Source organism: Eufriesea mexicana, unplaced genomic scaffold (assembly GCF_001483705.2).
Source record: "Eufriesea mexicana isolate 0111107269 unplaced genomic scaffold, ASM148370v2 scaffold76, whole genome shotgun sequence".
Taxonomy (NCBI): Eukaryota; Metazoa; Arthropoda; class Insecta; order Hymenoptera; family Apidae; genus Eufriesea; species Eufriesea mexicana.
Genome location: NW_016908289.1, coordinates 384,869 through 408,151, shown reverse-complemented (window position 1 = coordinate 408,151; position 23,283 = coordinate 384,869). Strand labels below are relative to the sequence as shown.

General features: G+C 38.2%; 1 protein-coding gene across 1 annotated transcript in view; it reads right to left on the bottom strand.

Annotated features, from left to right (window-relative positions):
- The window catches only part of LOC108555077 (uncharacterized), a 55,583-nt gene continuing 32,300 nt past the window's right edge, over positions 1–23,283 (bottom strand). The window contains exons 4-6 of the mRNA XM_017910589.1: positions 14,907–15,140; positions 5,678–5,743; positions 1–248 (exon numbers count right to left, since the gene is read on the bottom strand). Of these exons, the coding sequence (XP_017766078.1) occupies positions 75–248; positions 5,678–5,743; positions 14,907–15,140 (474 nt within the window). The 3' untranslated portion in view covers positions 1–74. The remainder of the gene's footprint in view (positions 249–5,677; positions 5,744–14,906; positions 15,141–23,283) is intronic.

The window sequence follows — 23,283 nt, the reverse complement described above, 5'->3', positions numbered from 1 at the left end:
CAGTGACAGCGTCAGGAATGACGGCGTCGCTCCTCCTAGGGCACGCGGCCGCCATTTTCTCTACTACTAGCGCCTCAGCAGTGGGGACAGCGAATCAGGCCATTCACGTCGCATTTCGCACACTTCAGGGCCACGAATTCCGCGGTGAAGTCATTGCGATGAACTGATCTCTTGCTACCATTGCACACTGGACATAGTTGCCACTGGTAGCCACCGCAGAACAGGCACACTGTGCAGGCGTCCTCGCTCTGGAACCAAAGTCAATCATATGTAGTGAATTTGGATGTCTCTGAATAGGTGTATGTACATGTAAGTAAATCACGTGATAATTAGGTATTTGTAAAAATGTGAAATCGAGACTCGAATAATTTGGTCTTGTTACTATGATGGGGTTCAGAAGTTTGCACGCGGAAGCCGGTGTCGTGAAAGGTCCACCTCCGACTTGAATGATACTTAAGGAGTAGCCAAAGATATTAGATATATATTTTCGTTTAGCTGCAGTAACTCAAATATCCTGTAAATATCCACGTATTTGGTCTGAGTTAAATGAAAAAGGATGAAGAATAGGGTAAGAGGGAATGCTAGATTATCTGTCTGCATTCCATGAAAGATATATACACAGCTGAACAACTGAGAGTAACAACTATTGTATTGTGCAGTAGTCAATTCTATAATTAAAATCAATATTAGTAAACGCAATTAGGACTTTAGTATATTTTTATAGAGAGATTTTTATATTTATAATTTTAATATATTGAGTTGGTAATTGGTGCTGAACTGATTTTACCTTCACCCTGTCACCTTTCCAGAGATAGCCTAGTAAAGGTCCCTACCCTACCAGAGGACAGCACGAACAATGCACTTTATATAGATCATTTTATCCAGAGTTTATTCTGTTTATCAACATTTGTTCAATCATCCTAACTGTCAAAGGAGCCATTTTAGACTCGCAACAACGCAGCACAAATAATTAAAAAAAGTCAATGGCAATCTTGTAGAACTTAATTGTCGTGAGTACTATGAGTATTTCCGGCAGGAAGACAATAGGAGACTAACAACAAGTGTACAGTTCGGTACGTAACCATATTATAGTAACTAGAAATTAACTGTCATAAACACTCAGCTCATACATCACAGTGAAGATTCTTATTGATTAATTGCATTACTGGGTCTTGACTACGTGTGTCTGAATGAATTCCAAATATGGAGGACGTACCTGAGACATGTCTTGATTCTATTGGAAGCTAAGAACGAATTTCAATGGTGCTTAGACCAAAGTGTATGACTATAGAGTGGAAAAGTACGTGGCAGACTTGGACTCAAAGTTACGAAATTGTAGATGTTCCAAAATTGATTTTGCATCGATACTTAGGAACATTGTTGGTGTTTCTCTGTCGACTATTCCAGCCAATTCCATTCGCATAATGTCTACATCTCCGCCATTTAATGTCCGCGATCTAATGTTCGAATGATTGTTGGACGGTATCGTTCGACGATTATAAAACAAGCGTGACGCTTCTCGTTTCTGCATTAGTTTCCAGCTCACGGTGTATTCGATGACATTGCCCAACTGCGCTTTCACTTTGCTCATTTTCAATTGCATTCTTCGCAAAAAGACGTATGGACGTCAACCGAGCAGGGGATTACGAGATACGAAACTGTTTGTTTAACTTCCTCGACTTTGACTCTTGCAATTTCGAAGCATGCTGTAACATCAGCGTTTCTACCCCGATCTTTCTTCTTCCGTGTCTCACGGGTTGTTAATGATCGATTGGAATGCTTATGCGTTTTGACGATATATCGTATATCATGGTTAAATTAGTAGACATTTCCAGACTCCAAGTAATAAATAACAAACGAAATTGAATATGGTAATGAATGAACATAAAATAAACAGGATGTTGAAAATAATGAGGAAGAGATTATAAATTCTTATTCTAAACCTAATTCTTATATATCACTTTCAGCGTATTATTCCTTTAATATAAATTTATTAAAATGCTAATTATCGAAGCTAAAATATTATATACCTCCAGAATATAAACAATAAATTTAAAATAAATAAATATGATATTAAATGTACATGATAATCGAGATACTGAAAGAGAGGTTAAAAATGATTAACATTTCGTTTATAATAATTCTGTGTTATAATTTATGTTGTTATTAATTTCCACTGTAAACGGATGGCAATATTTATGAAATCATCCGACACCGGGAAGCTGTTATCGAAATATCGTTAAAACAGGAAATTGCATCATACATAAATAAAAGATTATGCACCATGATGAACGCTACACGTTGTAATTTTTAATAAAAGTGTCGTAGAGTGATCTTCTAATATTAATTCACCCCAACCCAATATTAATATTATTGGCCCAATATTAATCTAATACCAAACCAACCAAATTTTAAATTCATAACTCGATTCGTCGTCAGAAGTCTTATTTACATCGATACCGAATAATCCGCCATTTTCATTTAAAGCTCTCCTGCGAAATACAAAGATTTAGTGAAAGAAGACAGCATCGAACGCGTACTGCTGAAATGAAACTAATATTCAACCTCTATTGTCAGAGCAAACAACTACATCCACACTCTTCGAATTCAATAAAATGTCGTCAGAAAATGGGTCGGAGTCAACAGAACATTGACGTAACACCGGTGTACAGTGTAGACGAAGTTGAGGCGCAGTGGAAATGACGAGACAGGATTGGCATTCAACGTATTAATGAAACAAATCTTACGTACATGTTTCATGCACAAGGTACATGTTTATCGCGCGAAGAAAGATGAGAATAGCGATGATCCATTATGCAAGTATTGCATAAAGAGATAGGGGGAAAGGGTAGGTCGTGGGCGTCACTTAATTACGCGTCTTTCTGACACACCAATCGGGTTAGTAATTAACTTTCATTAAAGATAAAAAAAAAATACATCTGGCCGTATTTTTCATGAGAAATCCAGTTTTCGATTCATACTTAATTTTGTGCATGCAATAAATTTTATCTTTCTCGAAAGATCAATTATAGACTTAATAGCCACATAACCTAACCTCAATGATCAACCCACGTATCGTTAATAATATCGTCACCTTGAACCAGTTATTTGCAACAAATTTTTCTATTAATTACACGCTTCGCTATTCAGAAGCTCGGTTACACAAAAAATATTATACGTAGCCTGTCATCCATCCGCCATTTTTCCCAGCCTGTGCCAACGGATTACGTAACCGCCACTCATTCTTCGAGTCTCATCCTTACCGCAGGAAAATCAGAAACGCATTTACCTGCCACGGGAGCTAACCGCACGTGAGGTTCCAAAGAGTGAGCGGAGTGAAACGGATGAAGAGAAGAAAGAATCTGAGAGTGTCTAACGACCGAATGGCATTCTTCAAATACGCCGGTGTATTATCATTGGAAGAAGTTGCCGGTTGATTTATGGGACCTTCGAGTAGGTGAAGAGTGTCCTTGCACGAGTCCAAAGGACAGCCACGATATTCGTAAGGGCCCGCGTGACATGGGGCGGGTATCAGGAAAGTGATAGTGGCAGCGACAGTGTAAACGACCTTTACTCGCTGCAAGGTAAACCTCAATTGCACCGACGTCGAAATTTATGATCGCGATGGAAAAGGAAGGTGGAGGCAGATATCGGCGGATAAAAGTGAAAGGATTCGTACAACCTTGTGTCCACGACGGATTACGGCGAACGCGAGCGCCCGCCAACACGATCAGGTTCCTTTATGGCTCGGGGTTGTGTGTATAATGCCCTGGCACAGCTGTTTCATTCTTCTACGCGGCATAAATATTCCAAAGACATGGAACACAGTTGCGTAGCGAATTCTCGGAATCGGCATGCAATTCCTAAACGGTCAAATAACTCTTCGACGGTTGGAATATCGACAGGCACCGTCGTAGCTCTTCCTCGGGATTATGCGTTGACGAGACAGCGTGGTAAATAAGCGTACACTGGATGTGCCATAACGAATGGATCCTTTCGATAGTTGAAGATGCAGCGGAAATTGAATCGAATTTCTTATAATAGATGTCGCTGTGTAGGATGTTTTTTAGGTTAGGTTCGATCGAGAAAGATTTACGGTTATGTAACAGTCCTGTTTCCTTCACTTTTAATTCGGTTTTAATGTTATATCAACTACTTCGATTATTATAGTAGTTACTGCAGAAAATATATTTTGGTCTCTGTCGATGGTCAGGGATGAAAGAGGAATTGAATACAATTGTTAGATATCACCGTGTAGAATGTTTTGTAGATTAGGTTTGACTGAGAAGGATTTACAGTTATGTATCAGTTCCGTTTCCTTTATTAATAATTCGGATTTAATGATGTACTAACTGCTTTGATTATTATAATAATTACTATAGAAAATATAATACTCTCGTCTCTGTCCATGGTTGAAGAAGGAGAATGAATTAAATCGAATTATTAGATGTCGCTGTATAGGATGCTTCGTAGGTTAGGTTCGATTGAGAAAGATTTGCGGTTATGTATCAGTCTTGTTTTCTTTATTCATAATTTGGCTTTAGTTGTATCATCTGGTTTGATTGCTATAATTGTTAGTACAAAAAGTATTGTAATATTTTCATCGATGTCGAAATTCGAAGATGGAGGAGTAATTCAAATTGAACTCTTACAGCAGATGTCGCTATTTAGAATTCTTTTTAGGTTAAGTTTGATTGAGAAATATTGGCGATTATAACTAAGTATTCTCTCTATTTATAATTCGGCTTCAATATTTTATTAATTGCTTTGACTATTTATTACTACAATATGAAGAGAGTAATAATATTTTTATTACTAGTTTGGTTACGTTGCTTTAAGTCGATACTTCTAGAATACTTCTTGCAATGAATGGGTCTTAAGTTTCGTATTATTGTATTATATATTACCGATCTTTAATACCAATCTTTAATAGATGGTTAAATCATTTTAGAACGGTATTTCTTAATAACATGGAATCTTAGCTGCTTTTATAATCATAGCTATTTGAATAAGCTGTTTTTAAGTCGACTTGGAGCTCAAACTATAAAAATAGTGTTAACGCGAAGATCTATTGATCTGGTATTTTTATGCAACTAATAATAGCGCTGAATTTTTTTGCAGGGATGTTTATAATAACAGGAAAAAGAAATCGCCAACCATACATTATTTTAGGATAGTAGTAACGTTCATATTTATAGTAGCGTATGTATCATCACCTCGTAGATCGATACTCGTTTCCCGAAAACTAATCACCGAATTAATCTACTGAGCACTTTAGAAAATAGAACGTATATACAGGTTGTCTCACACAACTGAGACAATCTGTAAAAATTACTTAATAATTAATTCTACAAATTTTTACACACATATCACCTCTATTTTTATAATATCTATAATCATTAAAAAAAACAGCTTATCCTGATTACATGGGACACCGTTTATATATCTCCTGTTTCTAATATACTCAATCTATTCCTAGGTGTACTAATGCACAAAATCTACCAAATTAATTCGAAAATATGTTCCATTGTGTACCATGTCAATTTGTTCCAATTGAATGAGACGTCATATACATCCGAGACAATTAAAATGTATTCAAAAAAGCTATCGATGAAAAATAAATTATTCTCGTGTCCAGCCGAGATGAAAACACTTATAAAATGCTACTTTTAATTACCTGGTAAGGCTTAAGCATGTCCCTCAGCTCTCCAGATTCGTTGAGTCGCTCCACGGTATCGAATCCCTGGAAAGAGAAATAATTTTATAACAACTCGAAGATAGTCCACAACGCAATATTAATAAAATTCGATGGTGAACTGCTAATAAAACCCAGTGAATTGTCTGCATTCTCTCTCTTTCTCACACAGATACACACGCACGCGCGCGCTCTTTCTCTCTGCGCGACGCCCGACTCCACTTCACTTGTTTGCAAAAGGTACATCTGGACAGGTCAATTATAATTTCAAATCCGCGATAATCGGTGACGATTACGAAGCATGTCATTACTGAAATGACACTGGAAGATCGTGTAAACCTGTATAAAGGAAGAGAACCGTATTAAAATATTTATTACGCGACTGAATGCCATCGTAATCACTTTGGTTTTGCTGTCAAACGATTTCCCTATTTCACGGTATTTTATCGTCGACCGTTTAATGATATGCGTGTTATCCTGCATATATGCGACAACAGCTGCTAGTAATGAACGTTTTATGAAGCTCCTCTGTTTAAACACACTCCAATGGTTTTTAACGATGCCAGTTTATTTTTCCTCTCATTCTCCCTTTTTCCAATTTTCATTTTCTTCATTCCTATTTTCTCTCTCTCTCTTTTTTTTAATGGAATGCACCGGTACGTAGAGTGGTTTGGCTTCCAGTGAAAGGAATTGGCAAATAATGCGCAGGCGATCTGTAAAAACGTGCCTCAATTTTTAACTCGGTCCGTGGAAATGTTTCGACATTAAAGCGTGGGACAAGAACCGGTATAACGTGGAACCTACTTTTAAAGGATTTTATCGCGACTGACCTGTCAGTTGATAACAACTCTCTTTTAATTTGCACAGATTTTGAGAAACTTCAATCTCATTTTAAACGACAGTGATTTAAAAAAAGGAACGAAAGGAAAAAGAAGATAAACCAAATGCCATTATACTTCTAAATGAACTCAAAAAATTTGGCGTCCAATCTCTAGCAACTTTGCAAACTGATTATACAATTTAACAGTTCAATATTTAATCCTCTGCGTTGCAAGGTTTTTTCATAAAATATAGCGACTCGAAGATTTTCTTATATTTTTATAAGCTTGTCGATGCTTTTAATACTAAAATAAAAAAATAAATCGGCGCCTGCTCAAGAAACGAGTGAAAAAGAATATTTCATTTCGATATTTCATGCGTAACTATTCCTAACATAATTATTGTTTCCTATTCGTTATTTAGGTCATAGCATTAAAACACATGGCGATTAAAATGCCTCAGACTCCAAAGGGAACAAATCTGCGTTTCGAATTGCCATGAGAATTTAAATGGACGCAGCAATTATGGTTCCCCGTCGTGCAAAATTCTTCTTTGATAATCACGATATAACGAATACCGATCGTTTGATTAATGAACCAATTAACCACTTCCATTAAGGACGCCGTCGTTAATTCACCGCTTTCGTAATACCCTCATCAGTCTCTGAATCGTGATTCATTCGAATCCCAAATCTCAGCCGTATCCCTTCCCAGCCCAGACCGAGGAATGTGCTGCGAGGAAACTTGTAAAGGTATTTTTTTCGACGTTCACGAACGCTGTGGTAATCCGTTAGGAAAAAACGATCCATGCCTTTCAGCCAACATAACTTATGTTTCTAATCCATCAGCATCGCGTTACGTCGAAACGGGACCGTGATGGACCATCATGAACGAGCGAGGAGGCACGCGAACGGCACGAACTACGCGTCTATTCGCAGACTTTTTCGAGGTTAGTATACGACCGAGCAGGACTATCACGTGGCGTGGTCGATTAGGAATGCGGTTGGAGCGTGGTGTGTTTCGTTTGCACACACTGGCAGGTCCGCCGTGGAGACCACAGAGGACCGTAGTTGCGCCTTGCAACGCAAGCCACTTCACCTTTCATTCCATCTTTCTTGTACCGACTCTGCGTCCTTCTCATTCTCGCAGCAGGCCTTGGATCGAACGATTTGACATTTCGCCGGCCCGTTTATACGCTCGGCCGAGGACTACGGCGAGTGACCAAAGAGGCGATGCGACCGTGTGCACGCGACGGCCCGACAGCCAGCGCCGCGGTGCGACGCTTCTGGCAAATTGGGCAATCGCGGGCACGTTGATGGCGCGACGACACGCCACGCTCCCCCGATACGTGTTCGGAAAGCGAAACTGTGCTCGGTGTTTGTCGCGATGAGGAAGCAACGATTGCGAACGCGACAGAATGTGGTTGAAATAGCGAGGTCGAAGTTTTGATTGACAGATTCCTTCTGCAGAGGCTTCTATTACCCGTTATAAAAAGTTTGTGGCCACTCTCGACTATTTTCTTTTTGATACAGAAAAGAGATATGAATTATTTCTTCCTTACTTCATATATATTTTCTTCCTATCTTTTTTTTGACACGATTATTTATATTTTCCGATTAAATACACTTTTCGTTGATCATTCTTTGAATTAAATATATATCTTCACCACGTTATCGAATATTTAGAAAATATTGACTGTGATAAAGATGTAATTATGCTGTTGACTTTTACAAAGCCACATATATTAATTAAAGTACGTGCTTTTTATGTTGTACGCCTTTTCGTCATTCTAGTCACCAGATTAAAAGAGAACATTAAAAGATGAAAGCAGCATCAAAAGGGAGCCAACAAGTACATGGTTTCACGATGCTTTTTCTTTATGATCTCCGAACGTAAGCTGTATAGAGTAATTTAAATTGCTTATTTCTCAGAGGAATACGAAACCTTCCTATGTCTTTTACGTTCACCTCTTAAATCCTCAAAAAGAACTGCAGTTTCTAGATGTCAAAATATCATAAATAATAGCCCTTTGACACATTTTCTGTCACGTAACAATAGAGCCTGAAAAAGAAACGACCAAGTTGAAACTACAGGAGTAGAAATGCAGGATGAAAATGTTAAATTTGAAAGTTCGCAAAATAATACGAGAAAGCGGTGAAACGGGCAACAATTTTAACGTATTGTACTCGGAATCGCTTCTAGCAGAAACTATTCGCATTAAAGGCAGCCTTAACCACAGTTACATTTAATAATTTCTTTCCATTTCTACCCAAACCACGGTGAAATGGTACAAATTGGAAAATGAACAACAAAATGTCATAATGCTGGAAAGGTGAGGGTCAACGTAGCTGTTATTAAGCCCGAGGTAATTCCACTTTACGATTCTTAAGCTGCATTCCATTTACACTTTCTCTTTTTTCGCTTTCTTAAAAAATAATTTAAAAACGAATAACCGTTTACGTAAATGGCAAACACACTGACAAAAGTATTTACAACCGGAATATTACCATTTAGAAATCATCGATGTACAGTTAATTGGCTACTAAATCCGATGAAAATTAATAAAAAGTTTGTTAATACGCATACGTTTGTGTAAAAACTTGTCTATAAGATCTTTTCCCTTCCAATTTATTATTTCATCTTACCATACGTTGCATATTTACACTCCATGTGTACACTGCATACACACGTTGACCGTTGAGTTATAATATGGGAAAAAGTACATTATTCTCACCAATAATGGGAAACCATAACGAGGGAAAGATCGTGAGAGGATGCCCTTAGATCTCATGAACAAAAAGAAACTTCGTAATATATTTATATACGCTTCCATGTCATAAAATCTCTCATATCTATGAAACTGTTCACTTCCGTATACACGTAATTATGTACATCGTTAGATCGTTTCCCCTTTTTCTCACTCAACCATGTTCCAGGACACTTGGCAGAAAAATCTTCCTTTGGAACTTAAGACATTTCTCCGCTTAAACTGTTGCAAAAGCGAAATGGCATGCAAAGTAATTCGTCCTTTGATCGTTCACCGAAAAAAGCTTGCAATTCGTCTGCAATTCGTTTAGCTGTGTTGAGTTTCCATCGCAAAATGGCGAATAAAATCGCCACGAGGAGCATACATTTTCCGGATATTGGAAAATTATTAAAATTTACGTTCACTTAATGGCACAGCATACCTCCGACGTGTATGTAAATGTGTTCGCATAATTGCTCGAGCCACGTGGAAACCAAACTGATCAGCTTTTATAACTTCATTTTCCCTTGTTATCATCAAACGTCACAAACCTCGTTATGCAATTCTTATAATACCTAGTAACTTTCAATTTACAAACGACCTATTTAAATGGGGTTAATTAGTTTCTACAGAATTAAATATCACATATTAAGCTAGTTTTTTGACTTAGACAACTAGTTAATAATAGTAATATCTTGATACCGAAGATACGAACATTTAGAGACACATAACTGACTATTTGGTTAGATAAGATAACAGCAACATTCTTCATCGCTTTGACAGTGAAAAGATTCCCAATATGAATGATTTACCCATCAGGTAACAGCGATAATCGTATGCCAAGCGTACTAGTACCGATGTCGATGAATCGGGGAAAATTCCCCGTTTGTTTGCATTCTTGTACAGTATGTATCTCTTACACTATTATCAACTGTCATCCAAGCTGTTCTAGAGTCCAATTACGAATGCTTGTAGATTTTTTCTAGTCTGCAAGCACTTGTTTACCAAATCTACTCGATCATCGTTCTAGCATGACCACGAACGGCTGCAAACACGTACAAACATTCGCATACACACACAAACGTTTGCAAACACGCGCAAACGTTAGCAAACACGCGCAAACATTCGCAAATGTTCATAACCAACGTTTAACGCAGCAAACATCATTGATACATAAACAGCCAACCCAAATAGTAATTGATCTGGCTATTCACTAGTAAATGGACGACAAACTATACACATTCGAATGACTCCAAATGTTGGCCACTCACGATGATGAAAGTCTCTCATTATTTCTTTTAATTGGCCAGGACAGATCGAGAGGGTGTTATTTAAATGGTCATTATAAGATGTTGATTGGGACAAGGTAACCAGTGCGAATTTCCAATCCGATTGTTCAGTTCCTTTTCGACGTTGGTCACGGTGAATGCTCAGCTTCGCGCGAAATGGCGTAACTTTTCGGTATTCGCTCAAGAGCTATTTGGAATGCTGGCAATTTCTTCGGAATTTCTCCAGCCTCCCTGTGATGCAATTTATTAGCCGCCGAGTTGAGGCGTAATTGCACACCGCACCACTAACGGGGCGTGCGTCTAATTGCATGACATGTAATCGCACGTTTGTTTGTTTCCTTTCGAGCAGCTTTAAGTTCCTCGAAGGCTGCCTTCTATCTAGAACGTGCTTTTGTTAGACTGTTCCAGTCTCAGGGTGGAGAGAGTTGCTTCGAAGCAGTGAATTGGTGAAGCTAGGAATGAAGGTCGCGTTGCCTCGTTGACGAAATTTCTACTTTTAACCCCTAATCTCGGCAGGCTAGATGTAGATGGCAGTCGTGAGGTTCAATTCGCTTCTTTCTGTCTTCCTTTTTTATACCCGGTTTGCGGAATTGTGATAGCATATACCTAACCCTAAGTGTCGTGTCATGCAAGTGTTTCGATGGAGAATTCGATGTATGTAGGATTACAATGTAAGTTTGCTATTACGTTGTTTCATGGATACCCGCATGTTCGGTTTGAGATAATTATTGACTGCGAGATTTAAGTACAGAGGCGTGATTAGAAAGTATACCATGAATTATGCGAGTCGGATACAGTAACCGTGACGAGGTGACTGAAATAAATTGAAAAATATAATTTAAGGGTGTTATGGTAAGACTGTAACAATTAGCTAATAATAGCTTTTGTCTAGAGTTATTCGTGTCAAATTTATGATAATACGTGAATGTAAAAATTACAATTCTTTTGTTTTCCTTGGTAAAGTCTATTGCATTCGTGAGATACCTAATGACGTACGCTTATTATTTCCACAGAAACGAGGATAATTCAGATTTCTATCCCGAGTGATTGACGTTCTATGGCACTTAAGTGCATCTTCGCTGAAATCTTCCGGAATACATCATTGCATTGGCGTAACACTTTTCAGTCACAATCGTTCATACATAAGTATATGCCCTCGAGGAATACCTTCTAGACATGCTCACCAGGAAATATGAAAATTACACGGGGTGATAGATTTCATCTAACTTCATACTTCCTATCTTATGCTCTTTGGCACACTTTTACTCCAGTTAACCTAAATGTTCCTTCTAATGGGCACAGTGAAACCACGATTACTTGAATTGGGGATGAACTCAAGAAAAACTTCTCTTTTCATTTAATATTCGTATTTCGTAAAATACTTTAACCCTGACGACAATTTTTTTGCATGAAGCAGTGTTATTTAATCATTGGAAAATTATAATTATTCGAACGATTGTCTGTGAAGATTAATTCAACTAATCGATGTTTTACTGTATATACAGATCCAAATAAAATAAATTTTGACTAACTTCAGTTTTTAGTCTAATCAAGAGCACTGACTGATAATTTCCATTTCATTAATTTAATTCGATAAAAAAATTCTTTTTACGCGAAAGTTAATTAAGAGTATCATTCTCTGCGCGAGTAAGCGAAGCGCAAATTGGGGTGGAATGTAGCGCCGCACGCGTGTAACTAGCAAAGCGAGTAAAAGTATCGTCGTAAACGTAGCAGAAAAACAGTGCATTCCGCGTAACAGTCACGAACACACAGTAAGAAAAATAACGAACGCGAAATCGTTCCACTGGACGTAACACCAAAATCGAAAATTGGCAAAACTCGCCTGAATTTTTCCGTGATACTCGTCATCGACGGTAACAATGTCGATCGACATTACCTACAAATCGATCACGACTAATAGAGGGATCTTCAATTCCATTACCAATGTCTTTTCCAATATGGTTGTCAAGGCAACGTACTTTTTCGTTTCCTTAGACGATTTACTATATTGATTTATGTCCTTCCATCTATATTAATAAATAATTTAAGTGACGAAGTTGTTTTCTCTTGTTCTATATGTGTATCTTCTAAGTTAGTTTACGATCTAGGCGCAAACTCAAATATTTAACCGACCCAGCCAACTCCACTTCACGAATAAGCATGTTCCTTGTGTAACGAAAATGTTGCATGTACAGTATTTACTTCGTTCGCTTTTATTCTCTATTTATTAAACTTGTTTTGAACTTTATCTAAGTTTAGGTTAAGTTTGGAGATATTTGGATGCTATATATTTCAACCTAGTATACTTTTCCTCAAATTCTCCATGCAATACTTGTCAGAAAACCTGCTGAATCTCTCGATCAATCGTGGAAACCGTCGAACGACGCGGAACAAAGTGTTTCAAATTCTCCATGCAATACTTGTCAGAAAACCTGCTGAATCTCTCGATCAATCGTGGAAACCGGCGAACGACGCGGAACAAAGTGCGATGTGGCAAGGAAGAAATCGCGATTGCGGAACCATTGTAAATGTACGCGACCGGTGTCCCTCCACGCCACCGCGAAACTTCTTGAAACCTTATGATCGATGAACGGTCGGTAAAAGCGCGTGCATGGGTAACCGCGCACAAAGGACTTTCTCGTGCATATCGATTGCGTAACTCTACGTCGCTCGCAGATTTCCGGTTACGAACCTGTAAGCGCCGCTCGTCGGTCATCTTTGACATTTCACGTTGATTTCTCCAGTCGCGTCTTCGCCGCTTTCTCGAGCGCTCTGCGTTGTATAACGCGACTTCGGCCTTGCGAGAAATTTGCGCGAGGACCACGACGAGACTGCAGAGTTGAGGGCGCTACATGCACGGAAGGGATGGACTGAGAAGAAGCGACCAGATCTCTCTGTAGGCGAGAGAATGACGAGACGATGCCGAGGCCTGTTCAACGGGCGTCAAACGCAGCTTGTCGAAACGATCGCCAGCAGATGCTCACGTTTCATTATTCAACGTCGCTGATAACCGCGGAATTGCATGTTGTAGCGAGGAGACCAGACACGTGCCGATGGCGGCCGATCTCCAGCGAACGTTCGCTGAAATCTTATGCTAATATTACTATAGCTGGTATATTAGCTATTTTAATGAGGGCCTCGACAAGCATCGATAATTATTCGCGTCGGTATTAACGCGAGTAACGAGTAAATAGATTTTACCTTGCTGGTTTCCTACGGCGCGCTCGTTCGACTAGATACTAGTTTATATTGGGTGAGGTTAGGTTCGGTTAGGTTAGGTTCGATCGACGTTTTTTCCGGACTGTGATTTTGTTTTTGATTGTGCGTGTGTATGAATTTGAGTTAGCATTAATTCTGACCTGGGGAAAATTGGTTTTTCGAGTTATGTAGTAGTGTCGTGTTTTAAAGCTTTCGTTTCGCGCATACAGTTTAATCCGTGATGTATCATATAATTGGACGTGTAACATCCGACACGAGATACGTAATATTCCATACCATAAGTTGACCTTATCATCCACTTAAAGGTGTTATCGTAGTACATCGATCATTTTATGAAAATTATGATAAAAAGTTTGTAAGAAACTTGGTCCCTATTCCTCTTGAAGGATCGAGATATTAGATATATTCTTGATAGCGTACCTGAACAGTAGAAGTAAATTCTAATTAATTTTAAATTTTGGAACCAAGTTTAGGAACTAAATGAACATGACTTTCAAAATTTAACGCCTACTTCACCTTACGATTACAACATCGTTTCGCCATTTTTCCCCTAATCTGACACTCTCCCCTTATTTCCGTTTACCCATAACCTTCAGAAATATAATATTTATACCATACTTCCGCGCCTACAACAACTTCATGGCAACGATATTTGCACCTACGAGAAGACCTATGTATATTTCAAATGTCAAATATCATATGCCCTCCTCCTTTGAAGAATTCAGCTGATTATAAGTCCTACACGAATAGGACACTGCTCTAAAACATTCGCCTCATCAATCCTCAAAATATGTTTCATCAAACTTTTCACCTAATATGTACATTAAATGTATTCAAATCACAAACTTCTCCAGCTACTCATTTTGAGGTTAGGAATGTGCAAGGGCCAGTGCCGAAATGGCAAATGTTAGAGTACGTATAGCAAAAGTTCAGTGTTTTATATTCCAATTATATTATTATTTATTACAACCAGAGATCCGTATGTGTATTTGTGCCTTTCTAACCTCGTCCTCACAATAGGAATATAATTAACTAAATCCCTCAATTAAAAGTCGGTTCTAAGTAACTCTTTAATTATTAAAATTGTTCTTAAAATACCAGGACAAGTATAATTAAATACACATTACAGATTGACATACCCCAATGTGTTGTCCATCAATGAAGAGCTGCGGCAACTGAATAACCGTGGAGCCCAAGCGATCTCTCAGCTCGGTTTGCAGCTCGGCATCGCCGAACAGGTCCAACTCGTCGTATTTGACCATGTGCGTCCTCAGAATCTGTTTCACCTTCTTGCAGTTGTAGAACGTTTTCCTCACGATACCGGAGGTTGTCGTGTACACCACCACCTTCCCCAATTCCTTCTTTATGTATGCCTGCAACCACACGCGGTGTTTCTTATTAAAAATCGTGACAATACGAAATATACCTGCCATGACGGATGCTTTGGCAGTACATAGCGCGTTCCTCGAAATTTCCATGTGATTACAGTTTATTGCGCGTACGGAAACCCTTGTAGTTTAATATCGAGTTACGATTGCACTCGGTGCGTTCTGCTTCGCAACTTTCGACTGAATTACCTCGCCTCGAAGTACACCGCGAGAAAGTACGATTTCGTTGGCTTCGTGCTTTATCCAGAGGTAGAGAAACGAGCATGAAATTTAAATTGATGCCGGAAAAAATAGAGGAGCCTCCGTATCGTGGGGAATCGATCGATTGAAATGAAACATTGGAAGTTGTACTCTTATGTTGTATGATTGCTATGTTAATTAAACCTCTGTTGTCCTAGTTCAGCTTTGATGCCTGGGAAATTTCTTCCGTTTTATCCTTTTTAATGTAACAATCCGCGTTGCACGATGTTTGTGAAATATGCATAGATATGAGAAAGGTAGAACGAAATAGAACCTAACTTGTTGCAGCAATCAATTCTAAATTGACGACCAGCATTGCTTATCTATCACGAACGACCTATATTTTTATATTTCCCTTCTTTCTTGTCGATTTGAAATTTTCTAAACTCTGACTAAGACTAATAGAAAGATATTTTCTTTTTGGTATGAATGACTTATATTTTTATGTGTTCTTCAACGTGTCTATACGTGTACATTTTTTACATCTTGTCATCCTATTTTTTTTTTAATATATTCGAGAATGAAATTAAATTTTCTTACTGTTGCAAGTATTTTATTTCTTTATTTTTCGTTATGAATGCTGTTCTAGTGTTCAGCGGATATAAACGCGAATTTCTAAGAATTTCTAAGAATTACTAGATTTAAAGCAAGGTATAAAACGGTTCAAACAACGATCAAAGAGATAGAAGATAACACAACGATGTAATTAAGGAACATGGGGAACTTCATTTCTTAATGCTTTCTCTACTAATGTAAAAATTCTAATTTGTCGGCAAGGAGTGATCCCAGCTGATTGCTTGCCAGACAACTATATCGAAGTACTAACGAGCGAATGTAAAAGTGACTAGTTACGTTCGCTGTAAGCAAAATTTTGCAGACATTCATATATTTTATAAGACACTTTGTGCAAAGAATTCATAAACTCTGATAAATCAGAGATTTAATTAAATATTAAAAACACTGAAACATTACACGCAACTTGAATCTTTAATTTTATTTATCGTTCTTCTATACAATCTTATAATGCTTATAATTATTCGACCATAACCTAAACTTAGAGAAACCAAGAATCCTTCTTGCATATATGTTTACCTTTAGCATCAATACTCGATAATTCTTTCTTTTGCATACTTTCCACGATCATAAGAAGAAGGAAACGAAATTGTATTCTACAAGAATTAAATTAGAATATATTTCTAAAAAATCTACGAAAATATGTGTCTAGTATATTAACACCTGACGTCATTTTATCTGAACTTTCAGCATTGCCCACGAGCGCTTATGCAATACCGAGAAATCGTACAACGTTGCACTGCACAAGTGGCGCGTAATTCAAATGTGCGTCTGCGTCGAGATTCACCCGCATCTAGTTCTAAGGACAGTCGCAGTCGCGTAGGTGGTCCATTGTATCGTACAATTCATCTCATTAACCTGTAAATGCGAACCGTTTGCGCGATCCATTCTACAACCTTGTCGGCAATCGTGTATCTACTCTATTTACATATGCTGCGTTCACAATGCACGATCGGGTGAAGGTAATGGACTTCGCGTAGGCATAGAGGAACGTGGGTGTTACGAGATAATGACACTCGACACGATATATGTATATGCAGAATCAGAAAGGGGATAGAAATATGCGAACACGCGTGAGCAGAAGTGGTATGTTATGTAAGTGGTACGAAAGACGTTCTCTAACGAGCTAACAGGTGGATGTTTTACGGGAAATCGTGGAAACGGGATATTTACGGAAACTTTTATATCCAGGATGAGTTTAATATGCGGATTTAACGATGCCGCTGTTATTTTCTTATTCACGGTAAAACTTGTGGTAGTTAATTTAATTCTGCGAAGATCGCAGTTGTAGAAATTCCATATTTGGGTCACGGTGTATTTCAGAGGCACTGCGATATTGAACCTGTGTATTAAATTTGCGTATTTTGCATACGAATGTATGACAAATGTTTAATTTTATTGAAATAGACAAGATTTATAATTTTCTTTCATTTTTAATAATATTACTCAACACATATGGAAAAGACATTGAATTTTTTATAATTCTTCGGAAACTTCTCCATTTATTAACAGGGTATGTAGTATTTAAGTTATTCTATTTTTACTTTTTCCGTTCAACTGCGTCAATTTATTCATTCTGCAAATAAGCAAATGCAATATGGTACCGTGTGATTGTACCATAATTCCTAATACAGTTACTGACACGACTGGATCCAATCTTAGGATTGGTGATAGAGATATTTTGAATATCGTCCCGCGAAAATGCGCAGGTTTCCCATAACACATAGCGGGACACGGAGATTGCAGTTACCTGCGCCAGTTTACGCGCGTGGAACGGCCAGGTCGTTTGCATTCGTGGGCAATTTTTCGCGAAATTCCCGATTCCTATACTCGTCATAGAAAAATCGCTTCAAACCGGCTTGTAAATGCAAATTCTGCAAAGACTTGCAGAATTTGATTTATTTGCGGAGGAAAGCATAATGATTACTATAATTTCTGATACTGATTTGAAAAGAATAAATATTTATGGAGACAATAATGTAATCTATTAACAAATAAAGTAAATTGACAATTAAATTACTTTTATCGAATTAATAAAGAAATCCATAGATATATTGTATATAAGACTGAAATTTAAAAAGTTCAGAACCATTTGAATTAAAACCATGCCAGTAAGATTGTATCTATACTTAAATTTGAAATTAAATATCTATTTTTGTCAAGCTGGTAACCACTTTGAAAATATCGAGGGTAATGATAATAATTATACCAGTTTGGTTCTATATCTATTTTTGAACGATCCACACCGCTGAACGTAACAAGTCATTTCTTCTTCCAATTACGTATATCGTGATAAAATCCTTCTTGTCGACCACCACTGACATTAAAGTCAGGAAATAAAAGATAACGTACCTATCGCGCCTTCTTCAATTAACACTAGAACTACCGATCGACTAAGTACACCTAAATATACTCTGCCCAAATAACAATAATTAAAGTCGTATAATGGAAATCATTACATATCCCATAGTTACGTTGCTATCGAAATAAAAGTCAATATAAGTTCCACCAGAAGCAGCAGTATATAAGCAGAAATCTTAAAGCAAGTTGCTTTTAGTCCCTAGCTAATCCATACCTCATCTAAGGAGAGGTTTATTTACCTTTGCCTACCTCACTGCACGATCTATGCTATTAACACAATGTGCATTGGTTAAATTGTTTCTATCAGGGTATAAATATATGTAGAAATTAAGAACTTTTTACATTTCCATAACATAGCCTGTAGTTCCATATTTTTACTAACTCCAGAAATAGCGGCAGGTGACTATTATCACACGTGCACATCGTACTAGCAAAACCACGGAATTTCAGGTGACCAGTGTACAATGAGTCACTACCATTCCCGTAACAATAACAATTAAATGAAACAAAAATAAGAAATATATGAATACATCGGTATCAACATGTACTCTGTAATATCCAACTCACATGGGGTTATAGGTGGATAACTAATAACCAAGTGCATATATACAACGTGTTGACACCGTTTGCCCATTACAATTCCCACAACAATGACGATTGAATGAAATAAAAGTAAAGAAATATAATACATCGGTATGAACATATCCGTGTAATATCTAGAAGGGTTAAAACTCACATGGGGTTACAGATAGATAATTAGTAGCCACGAGAACGCGTAAACAAACGTTACTCTGGCAATCTTCTGCCGTCCTTTGGGAAATAACGAAATAATTCAATCGGAATTCTCGCGATTTACTTGTGTACACGTTTACCAGTGTACACGCGTCTATTATCGTTGGCCGTTCGCGCTGCACAAGCAAATCGATCACGTATGCGAAATATTATAGATCCTCGTGTGGCCACTTTCAACGGGACCGATAATGAACACGCATTACGCATTCGTGGCTCGGTGTAAAACCGGATCCCTCGATCCAGGTGTATGATCAACGCGATAAAAGGAAACTATAATTGCATAGGAATGCTCGGATAGTAGGATCCCGCCATCGGGCCCCATTTTCTTTTTCCCGCGTTCTCCGCGACCAATTGCGCCACCAGCTCGAATCCCGAGCCTCTCTAATTATATGATTTAGCGCCTGTGAATCGTTAGGACGCGTTAAGACAGCAAATAACATTTGTATAGTTCTCTCTCCCCGCGACGATGCACACAAATACTCGCGGTGCTGGAGATTTATTACTTGGACGTCGAGATGAAGGGTAGAAGAGGGTCAGAGGAGAAGGGAAAAGAGACACTCGAGGAAATCTTAGGAGAATTACTGCATTGGTTTCATGGATTGCGACAAATTTGGTTGCGTACTGATAAGGAATTAGATTTTAAGAACAAGAAGTTTTAGAATTAGTAATAAAAGAGTTAGAATTAGTATAACAATTAACGTGATGTGCACCGTCTATGAAAATTAGAATACATTATTGATTTAAAAATTTAAAAACTGATAAAGAAATTTATTTTTCAGCAGTGTATACAGTACCTCCACTATCTGAACAATGAACGTTTCTCAGTTTGTACAAGCAAAAGTTGGTCTCATTGAACAATTTTAAGAATTTTTCCAGTGCAATTCATCCTATGAATAAACAATCTTCAATGATTACACTGTTTTGATATACTTACTGCATAAAGACTCTTGTGACACTACTATGTGTAACGACATAGTTAAAAAAAAGAGGTAAGAAAATTTATATCACGTTGTTAAGAGGCATTGAATAAAAAATTTTAATCACACCTTAATCACAGTACACATCATGTAAGAAAAACAAATTAAATTCAACGGCGCTACCAGAAATGTAAAACTATTACGTAATATCGTAAACGAAAGCGACTTAATTAACTTGTAATTAAACGATAGTCTTCCAAGAAAACTAGCTATCTGCGTTCGAACAGTACACGAAGCAGTAATTGCACTACATGACATGAAAATTTCTACCTGCAAAATAAACAGAAATCACAAAGGTCGTACGATTACACGCACTGTTCCCCGTTGTTGTTTGTCTTTTTAATCACTTAGAATCGAGCATCGCATAAATGGAATAATAACACTGGAAGAACAACGTGCACTGGTGAACGACGCGAAGTTTCACGGGGGAAAAAGCAAACGATAAAAGTAAATATTCGTCGGCGAACTCGGTGGTCGAACGTCCCATCGATACCTGCAGCGCCACCTATTTGAAATTCGCGCCAGTCGCCCGAAGAAAACGATTGGTCGTGACCGTACCGAGTATAGAATTCTGAAAAACCTGGAACGGCAGCCGCGGTAACCTTCGGGGCGACTTCTCCGTTCTCGTACTATTAATGTCGATGAACTGCATCCACTGGAATGCGCGAAAACCTCGGCAAGAATATCTTACCTTTGTTCTCCCGTCCTTCGTCCTGCTCGTAGTTTCTAACCGACTATGTTATTCCCAACAGACGCCGCGAATGGGCATTTAAGTATTCTTCAGAGTTGGAAAGAATACGTCCACCGCGCACGAGAATACGTTTCGTTATGTAGTAGATTCTCGTCCCTGCAGGTTCACCTTCTCTACATAATCGTAAGGAGACGGAAGACGAATGACCGTTATGGGAATATACTATAGCGTGATAAGCAGAGCAGGCGGAATACACTGAGCGCGAGTGAGATGGAACAACAACAAGCGGCGAAACGAACTTCGTAACGCGAAGTATAGCATATGTATATGTAGGATCGGATTTTGGGTGGATTGACTTAAGACAATATTGCTCGCTTCTTAATAGAATAAAATAAGCTTATATGTAAATGACGGCGGCTGGTTATAAAACAGGAGAGATTCGCTATGAGCACTCTCTTCTGATCTTTCTTAAACTGACTATTATAAACTGACTATAGACTTTGACACACTGTCTTTGACTGAAGACTCCTAGACTTTGGACATTCTTCGACTGACCGATGGACTGTCTTAGATTGAACTGTTAGACTGGCTTGCACTTCTTACACACTCTGACTCGAACGTACCTTATTTAAACCATTCATTCTGTCCTTTTCTCACACTCAGGCTTCCCTTCCCAATCATACCTCTTTCCCGCAGCCTCGGTGGACCAGGTACTTCAAACGCACGCCGCACTCATAAACTAACTTCCAATCGTCATCGCCATCGGCTCTGTCATACACATCCATTCGATCCTTTTGCGCGCGGTCACCTTTGTTCTAAGTTCAAACATTCTTTCAAGGCCATACTCATTCCAATCCTACATATATATACACTGACTACCGAAACGAAATATAAACTGTGACAACGTAACCCATCCTGCTCTACGTCACAGTGTATCGTCGAGAATGTGGACAAAGGGAATCTGGAGCATCGAATTGGGCTTAAGCATAAGGAGGAGAATATACCTTCTTACCTACGTACCATCTTGCACGCTACCTCAACTGCTCAGGATATTTCTACGAATTTATAAATTTTTTTACGTCTTTGGACGTTAGTCGAGGTTTAATATGCCGGAGAACTTTGAACATAGTTTACTGAGACTGTTTTCCAAGCTATTAGATGGCATTGCTTGGATATGTCAGAGATATAGAATACATTAATTTTTTTTAAATATCTACTAGCTTTTCTCTCGCATGAGTTAGAACAAAATCGTGGAAAAACATGTCTGGAGACTGGACATGGACGCGATTCATGGACGTCTTTTGGGGATCATATTTCTTTATACTGGTATAAAATGAAGTATCACGATAATGGTACCGTGTCTTTAACTCTTTGTAACCTGATTTTTTGTATAGTTAATCATCGTGTATACTATGAGAAGCAGGAACTTATAATTGCTACAAATAGGCTACTTGACACAATGGTACAATGGAAGAATGCAACGATATAAAGCAACAAAGAGAAAAAGCAAGATTTGAAAGGTATAAATACTTGGTTATGTAACTTCCAACTTACATGAAGAGTTAAACCGTCTATTTATACAGTATTTCATCTGAATGCAGACCTTGTCCATGCGTACAGACAGAATCAAAAATGAATACATCTCCGCGAATATAACATTCCATAGACAATTATCGAGTCCAAGTGACATTAATTTAAAAAGATATAAAAACGCGAGAGTAATTTAACTATAGTAAAATATTACAAGTTTGCAATAAAAGTGATCTTTGAGAAAGTATTCGAATTTTATATAATAATACGTCACCCAAAATGAAATTAAACTACCAAAACACATAAAATGAAATGAAGTAAAATAAAACAGGACACTGTGAATCATAGTATATGCACAATATCTACTACAGCTTCCCTAATATTTTGAGGTTATGATATGCATCAACTTTCACGTTTATGGAATATAAATTAATTCTTGACTAAGAATGTACATCGACGGCCGTGAGGAATTAAAGGAACACGAATCAGCAACATCTTCAACTTACAAATCGAGCAAACGAATAAAGACGGTCGCATCTCCATGCCGTCTTATTCTCATGAGAATAAGACGAACAAAAGACCGAACAAAGGCCGTTTCTGCCGCGAAACGGAACAAAGATCGGCGGATCGACGATTAATTATGCGAAGGGGAACGATTGCCGATGTTCCAACGACGCAAATGACATCAGCGACGATTTCTCCCCGAGCAGGATTATAAACGCTCGTTTGCGATATCGAATGGCGACTGGAATTTTCTACGAGGATACCACGACGATTGCAACGTCGTCTATTCGCGCGCAGGTGTAATGGATCGAGCTGGGCGCCATTGCCATGTTGAACACGCAGTCGACCATTTTCATATTTTAGAAAGGGAAAAAAATGCGTTTCATAAATCGTTGTGAATCGACGTCGATCCCGGTCGAGCTGGTAACAATCGTAAAATTACACGCTCTCCATACCCCCC